Raw genomic sequence first — 10,171 nt, 5'->3', positions numbered from 1 at the left:
TGGATGTGGAGAAAATCACAACTAATGGGTGGGCTGCAGCAGAAGACCACACTGGGTTCCACTCCTGTTAGCTAAAAACATGAGTTACACAGGCTCCCCAAAACTGGAGTATGTCTGGTCTGATAAGTCTGGATTTAGTTTCAAACCTTCAAATAGTAGGTTGGTGTAAACAACATTAAAGCATGGGTCCATTCTACCTTGTACCAACAGTTCAGGCTGCTGGGGATGGATAATGGTGCTTGGTACCTTTGCACTTCTGAGCTCTTAGCTCCAACTGAACATCCTTTAAACACCACGACCTACCTGAGAAATATTGTCCATTCTTTATGACCACAGTGTACCCATCTCCTGATCACTGCTTCCATCAGTCAACTCAAACTGCTTTCTTCAACATAATGACTTCACTTCAAAGCCAAGAAAACATCTTTGGGATGCGGTGGAACAGGAAATTCACATCATGGACGTGCAGCAGACAAACCGTAAGATGCTGGACCAGAATCTCTGACGATTTTTTCCAGCACCTTGTTCAATCTGCGCCACGAATAACTGAGGATGTTCTGAAGACACGAAAGGGGTCCAACCCAGTACTTCCAAGGTGTACTTAATAAAGCATAGAAATCTCTGCCTTTCATGAAGCTTTTGGTTTATTATGATGTTTGAATGCAAACTTAAACATAAATTGTATCAAAGCTCTTGGTAATAAAAAGACTAAATGACTGCTCTTTTACGATATCAGTTTACATGATAGTAAATAAATGAAAACAGATACAGACGCACATATAAGTGAGTTTGTTTGAATTTGTATTCATAACACTGCTTTTGATGAATTTCTTTCAACCATCTATTTTTGTCACATCTGTTTTTACTATTTGTTCATCTAATTTCACAGATGAGATAGAGGGATACTTGTTAAGCAAACATTTGATGGCAAATGGCTCTTAAATGTGAATATTTTGCTCTTTTTCTGTCCTACCTTATGGCAAACTGTATGAGCTTTGGTTTGAAGCATTGGTGGACTTTCTAAAAGACATTTGAGGATGTTTCTTGTTGCTAAAGCTATAGTGACTGGGCATATCTGAACATTAAGAGTTTTAAGGCACCAAAAATGAACTTTAGTCTGTGAAGATCAAACTTATGCCAATTTGTGATCCTCTTTTTCTGAGTGACTGCACTATCACTGCAGTAACTGCCAAGTAATTCATGTATGAAAGAATAAATCAATAAGACGCTGCTGAGCATTTGTCTTTCTAAACCACATCTTTTTATTTCATGCACAGCTGAGAACATAAACCACAACAGCACCTCAGAGTAACTTTACAGGTTTGACAGCACCAGTACAGAAGGCAGTTTTAATTTGCTGAACAGCAGAAAAAGAAAATAACCGAACTGGAAAAAAAGAAAGCATTTAAGATCAAGCTGTCACCGCTTCACCCTCAGTTACGGGCTTTTCTTCTTCCTTTTCGGAATCAGAGGAGGAAGAAGAGGAGGAGGAAGAGGAGGACAGGAGGAGGAAGAGGAGGAGGAGGAAGAAGAGGAGGAGGAGGAATCCTTCTTAGTTTTGGACTTCTTGGACTTTTTAGATTTCTTCTTTTTAGCAGAGCTGCTGACTGCAGCCTCTTCCCTGCTACTAGCATTTGAGTCAGCCTGGATGGGGGGTTCCTCCTCCACTTCAGGAGCTTCTGGGGGGGCTGATTGATTAGAGGGAGCGCTTTCTTGTTTTGCAACTACTTCTTGTTTTATTATTTCACCCTGTTCCGGAACGTCATCTTCTTTAGTTTGCTGCCCTGTAAACAAAAAGACATATTTCAGAGGTTAATAAATATGCCTTTAGTCTGTTAGTTCCTGTTACCTGTTTATGAGTTTGCTGAGAATCAAAAATATTTGGTTTAATGGTGATTGATTAGCTTTTGAAAATAATTATTCATTGGATTAAGATGTAGAGTTAAAATATGGTGTTATTGCAATGGTGTAGTGCATTTTAGTGATGCGGCTAGCTTTAAAGAGGTAGTTTAGAAATGTTGGGAAATGTGCTTATTTTCTTCCTTGCTGATGCCTAATGCTAGTTAGTGATGGTACCAAAAGTATCAGTGGGTGACACTATGGAAGCTTTTTTATGCTACTAAAAAAGAAAAAAGGTGAAGATTTTTGGTTAATATCTCCAAAGTTTTACTTAATGACTCAGTATTTTGAAATTTTGACCACTCAAATTTTCAGATTAGGAGTCTCAATTTTTTTTAAATAAATAACTCAAAATTTAAAATTTCAACTTTACTCAAACTTTGAGTTATGCATCCCAAAACTTTGACTAAACTTGAAATTTTAAATTAGGTATGTTGAAATTTCAAGTAAATAACTAAAATTTCAAATTTTCAGGTACAAAATCAATTCAACTCAGAATTTTGGTTAATATCTCAAAAAATCTGACTTAATATTCACAATTTGAAATTTTGATGACTCAAAATTTCAAGTTAGCTATCTCAACATTTTGACATAATGCCTCAAAATTTGAAGTTATGTATCTTGAAATTTCAATTTAATAACTTGAAATTTTGAATTGGCCAACTGAACATTAATCCAAATTTTGTGGAGGACTTTTTTATAGTAGCAGAAATCAGCTTCCATAGTACACAGCTATTTGTACACACACACACACGCACACACATACATGCATATACATACATACACATATGTATATATATGTATGTATGTATCTAAGTAGGTGATTCATTATTTTCTTTTTGCTAAGCTAAGTTAAGCTAACTGTCTGCTAGTTATACTTAAGGGACTAAAGTAAGACTTGTAACTACCTTCTCATCTAATTCTTGGCAAGAAAGTCAGTAAGCATATTTCCCAAAACTGTTAACTCAGCCCACAGTGATGCGAAGGTAGCATTTAGATTTCTATTTTTGATTTACTATTTTTCTGTAATTTCCTATTTTTGTTCACATTTACAGTCCTAAAGGGAAGACAAGGGTCAGATTCTGGTATCTTTACTTTGTTTCCTGTTGGAGTGGAGTCAGACCAAACTGAAAGCATCATAGGCAGTAACTGACCCAAGTCTTGATTAGCGATATGAATCTTGCTGATCAGGTCTCGGCACGTGGATGCGTGACAGACACGTTCATTGTGATTTAACTTTTTTTTTTCTTGGCAGATCCCAAACTTACCTTGCGGTATTGCATCCGTTAAAGCAAACTCTGCGCTGTCAGGGAAGAAAAGCATAAAGAGCTAACACACCAAGTGGGAAATAAGCACACAGTGCCAACATTCACATGGTGTTTTCCCTTAATGTTGAACCGTAAAACTACATTAGGTAAAGATTTGCAGGCTAAAAAAGCCCTTACCAGGAAATTACAGACATTAAAACACAACGTGGTTTCACCTTAAAGCAACAATACAGGAAATATAAAGAGAATAGTGCCTCTGTTTTCATTCTGAACTACTTATTTTATAGCTATATTGTTACCAACTGCCCTCGCCAGAAATGCTTTTAACAAATAATCAAATTTATTAAAGATTTATTTTCATTTTCTATAACTAACTGAATTAAATTAAACAAATTACAGCAGATCTAAAGATCTGGTTTCATATAAGATGTCAGTCCTTTGGGTAAAAGTGCTGTGTTTTACTTATTATGTATGGAGGTAAAGCACCACATGACTAAACAGACACTCTGTTGCTTCTGCCAGCTGGCAAACCTGTTTTATACCCGCAACAGGTTTAAAAGTAAACAGGATGCACCTGCAATCATCCTTACCTTTCAACATCATCAAATAAGCGTGAAAGAAGTTCTTGGTACTGTTCGAGTTCCTTCTCCAGCTTCATCTTGACAGACAGCAGGTTTTTGTTGGCGTCTAGCTGCAGCTCCACCTGTTCCCTCACGTCTCTGAGGTCCTGCTCCAGCCCAAGAATGATCTTGTTGGATGGCTCCAGGCGATGACCATACTCCATTTTGATGTTTCTCAGGGTTTGCTCCACAGTGCGCAGCTACCAATGAAAAACAAACCTTAAGAATACTCGATATTGATATTTTGTTCATGTTTTCTGTTTCTGTGTCAACAAAAGAGAAACGTCAATCTTGTCCTGATATTGAGATTGTGTTGCATGATTTTGTTGCATTTCTTTTGTAATGTACTGCATTTGAACAGTCTTGCATTCGCTCTTGTGCGCTTACCTTGTTGTTCTTGGTCTGAATCTGAATTTCCAAAGTTTGCTTCTGTTTCTGGAGATCTTTGAGCTCACTCTTTCCAGACTCCAAGGCCTCATTGTTCTGGGCCTCTTCCACCTTGATGGTTTCAAACTGGGGGAGAAATAATATGATGAAAACAGTGAGATAAACTGAGACAAGGAAGCACATCATTCCCAGCTTTAATCTTCCATACCTTGTCTTTGTACCATTCTTCTGCCTCCTTCAGGTTCTTCTCAGCCACTTTCTCATAATGTCTGCGGACATTCTGGACAACATCACTCAGGTTGTTGTCCTGGGACTTAATCTCCACTGTCACATCTGAGTCCTTGATCTTCTCAAGCAGAGAATCAACCTCCTGCAAGACAAACACAAGTTACAAGTTTCACACAATACAGCACTGAGCGTGTGACTTTTAACATGCTGGTTTTCCTTCTTACTTTCTTGTGTTCCCTCTTGAGACGCTCAAGCTCATCATTAACCATTTTGATCTCTTCCCTCGTCTGGTCGCAGCTCAGTTTGGTATCATCTTTGGCCCTCTTCAGATCCTCCAGGTCCTTTTCTAATTCTTTGCATGCCTTATTCTCATCATCCAGCCTGCATCAACAGAAGGAGCCGGGCTTCAAACTTCACAAAAGCTACAAATGCTATGTTGCTGTTACAAAGTGTCTTTTATTTTCTGAGCCCTTGTCTGGACGGCATTCACACTCACTTGTTCTTGAAGTCTTCATTTGCCAGTCTGCTGTTATCAATCTGCAGCAGCAGCTTTGCATTGTCATCTGTGATGTCTTTGATCTGATCAGATAAGGATATGCATTAATAGTTAGAATTTAAGATTACATTAAAGAAAGTATAGTCAGAAATTTATTTGCATGTTACTTCCAAGAATGAAAGAAAGAAAGAAATCTGACCCACCTCCCTTTTGAGGTTATCCAGGGGTTTCAGGATTCCATCCCAATCACGCCCCTCGGGTACTTTCCTCTTGGCCAGGATGTCGTCGATCTCTTTCTGCAGATCGTCGTTCTCCTCCTGAAGCTGCTTCACTCTGTTCAGGTAGCCGGACAGCCGATTGTTCAGGGTCCGCAGTGTCTGCTTGTCGTCACCGGGAGCGACGAGAGTTTCCGGGGCGCTCGGAGCCTGGGAGGCTACGGGCTTGGCAGCAGCTTTATGGATGGGAGCCGAATCTTTTTCTGTCTGGTTGCCCAGCACTTTGCGCAGCCCATCCAGGGTCGACACGGACGCCTTGGCACCCCTTCCCCCGGCTCCACCAAACATGCTGGCAGCGCTGTTTGAAGGCATGATGATCGTTGCTGGATGAAAGAGTGAGAGAGAGCAGACACTGACACCGAGCGTCTAAGGCGCCTGATGGAGGCTGCAGGTAGTTCTTATACTTGTTTTTTCGCACGAATCCGCCCCCCAGAGACGCCATTGGCCCCGGTGCTCCTGGACAGACTGGTTTAAAGTCGAAATTCAAGTATTTCACGTTGACCTTTCCATTTAATATCGCACTTGTCCTCTCGTGATTGGACGCACGCAGAGTTTGGGGCAGGTGAGGGGTTGTACCTGTCCACCTATAAAGAAGGTGATCTGCAGGGCTGCAGGCGCCTTCTCCCCTCACCTGTTCAGCCACACTCCAGCTCTTCGCTTCAAGCTTCAGTATGTCCAAACCAAGAGACTACAGCAGCCAGTCCTACTCCCCCAGCAGCAAGAAGCCGCTCAGAAGCGTCCCGACCGACAGAGTCGATTCATCGGGAAAATCCAAGGAGAGAGACGACTTGGTTGGACTCAATGACAAGTTCGTCGCGCTCATTGAAAAGGTTTATTATTATTATTATTATTATTATTATCATTATTATTATTGTTGTTGTTGTTGTTATTGTTGGGTTGTTGTTTTTGTCTTTCTTGTTGTTCTTATTTGTCATAGTGCAACCTTTTGGTTTATAATGACATGCCAAAAAATGCTTAACTGGGTAACAACAGTTGAATAATAAGTAAATAAATCCAAATCTGATGAATAAGCAGAGAACAAAATAAATAAATTACGCGCACACACAAAAACATCCTGTTTATTTGTCCCTCCGTCTCCGTCTTCGAGGATTATGTTTTTGTTATATTTAAATGTTACAAGTCTGCGTCTGCGCGCTTTGTTTTTTACGTTTTAATTATCATTAATTTTTGGATTTTTCATTCTTTTTTTTTTTTTTAAGTGCTTTTACTGCTATTTGAAAAAGTGCAAATGGCCATGAATAGTGTTTCCTGTCGGCTCAAACCAATTATGTTACCGGAGGCCACAAAAAACAAGTCTGTCTGCAGTTCATTTTCTTCATATGCAAATAATCAGAGATAGGCCTGCACGTAGGATGCCACCTTGTGGAAAAATGAGAAAAATTCAACGTCTAAGGTCAGCAGTGAGTCGCCATTATCACGTGCAGTATGGAGATTAAGGATTCCACAGAGGCACGTTGTTGTGACGCATTCCTACCCATGTTGTCTGTCTGTGTCTTGTAGGTGAAAAACCTGGAGAATGAGAAGAGAAGACTTGAGACAAAGCTGAAGATCCTCAGGGAGCAGGAGGACTACAACGGGAAGGTTGAGTATCTTGTGAAGCAGCTGGAGAACGAGCTGGAGCAGCAGATTGAAAGCTTGAAATCCGACCAGAACAAACTGCAGCCTGAGCTGCAGGAGATCCAGGACGAGGTGGAGGATACCAAGAAAAGGTCAGCAAATCACAGGGCGGCTGATTTTACTGAACATGTTGATTGTTGCAATAAAACTTGTAACTTCATCAGTTTAGTATAATTAGTTTTTCACCTTTTTATTTGGAATTGGTTTCAGGTATGAAGACCAGTTGCAAAAGAGAGGTGACCTTGAGAACGACTTTATTGTGTCTAAAAAGGTACTGTGAGCGTTAAAGTTTTATCTCATCACTGTGTCGTCACTGGAGGCACATGCATGTATATTTAATGTGTGTGTTACAGGAAGTAGACGAAGGCCACTTGGAGGCAGTAGCTCTGGCTGTGGATCTTGAGGACCTGATGAGAACAATGGCCTTCCTCAGGCTCGCATTTGATGAGGTAATGAAAGTGATGAAAATCCAGTTAGTGACACTGAATTAACAGTATTGGTAATTACAAATGACAGTTGGTCTAATAAATTTGGTGTGTGTGTCTTTTTCTTTGTCTCCACAATAACTCACTGTCTCCATGTCTGCCCCTGCAGGAGATCAAGGAGCTGGAGTCACGCATCCAGAACAAAACAGTGGTCCTACATGACAACACCAGACGTTCTCTGGACATGGACCAGTTCATCAAGGCCGTTGAGAATCAATATGCTACCATGGCTACCCGCACCAGGGAAGAGGCTGAGCAGTGGAACCAGAGAAAAGTATTTTTCTATGATTGCTTTTATGACATTCAGTCTTACCGCAGATGTTTTGAGTATTTGACCTCCCTGTTCCCACTTTAGATGGAATCTCTGGTCCAAACTGTAGGAGAGCGCGAGCAAGAAGTGCGTGACATAAAGAGGGAGATTTCAGACTTGCTGCGTCTCATCCAGAGGCTTACAGCAGACCTGGAGAGTCTCAGAAGGAAGGTTGGTTCCCCTTAGATACATTATTTGGACAGTATTTAGTCAGCACGCACGTTGTCCATCTAGTCACTGCTGATGTTATCTTATCTCTGTTTTCCCATCAGGAAGAGGCCCTCATGAATGACCTCGATGATGCTAGAAAAGAGGGTGAGGAAACTCTCAACAAGGCCCGGGAAGATATCGCTCTGCTGGAAGATTGTTTGAAGCGGGCCAGGCAGGACTTGGCTACACTGATCCGTGATCACCAAGAGCTGCTGAACATCAAGCTGGCCATGGACATCGAGATCAACACCTACCGCAAGCTGCTGGAGGGCGAGGAGCAGAGGTATGTAAGCAGAGGGAGCATCGAAAAACCAAAGAGAAAAAATAATAATAAAATACCGTATTATCTAAATGTAGTGCTTGTACTAATATCTGTGTCTGCTCTATCTCCAGAATGAGCAACCTAATGCGCCAATCAGGTGAGAACCTTTGTTGTCTGCTGACACATAAGTGTATACATTTTTATTCTTTATTTCACTAATTCTGTACAAATTTCCCTTTAATAAAATCAAAAACCTTCTAAAGACAGTGGTTCCCAATAGTTTTGGCTCAGGATCCCTTATCGTGTTCTTTACTCAGGAATAGTTGAATGAAAATATGAGTGATGATTTTTTTTCGTCCTTTTTTTTAGTGTGAATATTGTTGGTGCTAAAATTGCAAAAACGGAGTTCTCACACTTGCAGAATATTGTCCTCCAAGCCCCAGTGTGGGATCTGAGCTCTAGCTTCAAAACCACTGAATATAAAGTGATTCATTTCTTTCTAATAAACCACTAACAAAGCTTTGTCATCCAATAATGCATTACTGCTGATCAATGTGACTATTTCACGTGTCCAAAAAGGCCTCAATTTTGGTCATCCAGTAAATCAGTGATGTCAGTAGAAACCAACAGAGAGAGTTAAATAAAGCAAAACGTTAACATATAAAAAAAGATCAATCTAAATTGAAAAATCAATCAATCAAAAGCGAGCCAAACCAGTAACATCCACTTCACACATATCAGCATTCTCATGCTTGATTAATTTTTTTCATCCTACTAAAATCAAACCTCTTTTTTGCTCAGATTTCTAAAAACAAACCAACCAATCCAAGTCCTTACTTGCACGCAGACGTTCACCTGCCGCCGACGCGATATGTGCCAGCCAAACCGAAAGCCACCGAACCCACCCCTGTCCGGGATATCGCCACTACCGCCACCACGCCCACCATTGCCCCGGACACCACTATTGTCCCACCAGTGTCCCCTGCCACCAAGAAGCGCCTGTTGATCCGGTTGGAAGTGGAAGAAGGAAAACTTGTGTCTGAAAGTTACCAGTACACTGACTGATTGACTGGGACTGTCATGCCTCTGTCTGCAGCGTTAGAGTATGTCAGCTCAATCAGTCAGAGTCACCGATGGGGCTTTAAGCCAGCTGACATGGTGCCAGAAGAAGTGTGCCTGAGCTGGTCCAATCCATCACAGGCCGATATCCGCAAACTGTGAATCAATGTGAATGAAAATGTGAAACTAATTCAAACGAAGTTAAATTTATTTAAATTAAATATCCAGATTTTTTTTAAATTTGTTTTTTATATATAATAATCTTTTTTAGTTTGTGTGCTTTCTGGAAGAGTGAGCAGTAACAGCAGCTTCCCGGCAGGTTGAACGTTTGCCTAAAAATTGTGCGTGAATGTGTTCGTGTCAAGCAGTGTTTCTGGAAATGTTTTCTTTTCTTTGTTCGCATTCGTAAAGGCTTGTGGTGCTCCATTGTAGTTTTTGTTTTTTCTATTTCTCTTAAACATTTGTGAGCGAAATAGGAATCGGGCAGCTCTCTGTAAAAACACTGCAAAGGTTTCTCAGCGACATCAGCAGCAAAATAAGGAACTTGGAGGTTTAAAGGTGCAATTAAAGGAGTGGAGAGGACATATATGCATACGTTTCTTCATAAAGTGACAACAGGGCTTGGAATGGCTTTTCATGCAAAAACAAATCAGAATATTTCAGTGGTGCTGTAAGCTGTGCATCTTTACACAATGCTGCAAAGGGATTTTTTATTCTTATGTGTGTGGGACTTCTTACCTCAGCTTATGCCAAAGTGACATCTATCATTTGGGTGAATGTGTGCAGCGCAATAGCAATAAAATAATTCATGAAGCAAAAATGATTAATGTGTCTGCTGTCTTAATTTCATACTTACTAAGGCACAAAATTATATAAACATATATCCGACCCAAATTCTGGAATCTATTACATTATCAGTGCAGTGATTCATATGTTTCAGCTGACAACAGGTGGTTTACTAGCTGGGCCCACGTCCTCATTTTAGGTTTGACAGCGTTTTTTAGTAGATAAAGGCGAGTGGCTTAAACATGAAT

The 10,171-nt window shown here is 40.5% G+C and overlaps 2 protein-coding genes across 5 annotated transcripts; one reads left to right on the top strand and one right to left on the bottom strand.

Annotated features, from left to right (window-relative positions):
* Positions 1-1,244: 1,244 nt before the first annotated feature.
* LOC120733251 (keratin, type I cytoskeletal 18-like) lies at positions 1,245-5,555 on the bottom strand. 3 transcript variants are annotated; one of them, XM_040031328.1, is made up of 8 exons: positions 5,102-5,555; positions 4,899-4,981; positions 4,627-4,783; positions 4,383-4,544; positions 4,175-4,300; positions 3,758-3,987; positions 3,168-3,202; positions 1,245-1,784 (listed from the first exon to the last, which is right to left on the bottom strand). In XM_040031328.1, exons 1-8 carry the CDS (start codon positions 5,483-5,485, stop codon positions 1,438-1,440), a joined length of 1,524 nt encoding a protein of 507 aa, XP_039887262.1. In that variant the 5' UTR covers positions 5,486-5,555; the 3' UTR covers positions 1,245-1,437. The 3 variants fall into 3 exon arrangements, with proteins under 3 accessions (XP_039887262.1, XP_039887263.1, XP_039887264.1); XM_040031329.1 differs by having other exon boundaries at positions 1,650-1,784; positions 3,168-3,197; positions 5,102-5,554; XM_040031330.1 differs by lacking the exon at positions 3,168-3,202 and having other exon boundaries at positions 1,743-1,784; positions 5,102-5,554.
* A 70-nt stretch (positions 5,556-5,625) lies between these two features.
* LOC120733252 (intermediate filament protein ON3-like) lies at positions 5,626-9,960 on the top strand. Of its 2 annotated transcripts, none has more exons than XM_040031331.1 (9): positions 5,626-6,003; positions 6,695-6,903; positions 7,022-7,082; positions 7,165-7,260; positions 7,406-7,570; positions 7,652-7,777; positions 7,879-8,099; positions 8,210-8,235; positions 8,926-9,960. In XM_040031331.1, exons 1-9 carry the CDS (start codon positions 5,845-5,847, stop codon positions 9,141-9,143), a joined length of 1,281 nt encoding a protein of 426 aa, XP_039887265.1. In that variant the 5' UTR covers positions 5,626-5,844; the 3' UTR covers positions 9,144-9,960. The 2 variants fall into 2 exon arrangements, with proteins under 2 accessions (XP_039887265.1, XP_039887266.1); XM_040031332.1 differs by having other exon boundaries at positions 5,637-6,003; positions 8,880-9,045.
* The last annotated feature ends 211 nt before the right edge of the window (positions 9,961-10,171 follow it).

Source organism: Simochromis diagramma, unplaced genomic scaffold (assembly GCF_900408965.1).
Source record: "Simochromis diagramma unplaced genomic scaffold, fSimDia1.1 OVJJ01000235.1, whole genome shotgun sequence".
NCBI lineage: Eukaryota > Metazoa > Chordata > Actinopteri > Cichliformes > Cichlidae > Simochromis > Simochromis diagramma.
This window is presented reverse-complemented; position numbering and strand designations above follow the sequence as displayed.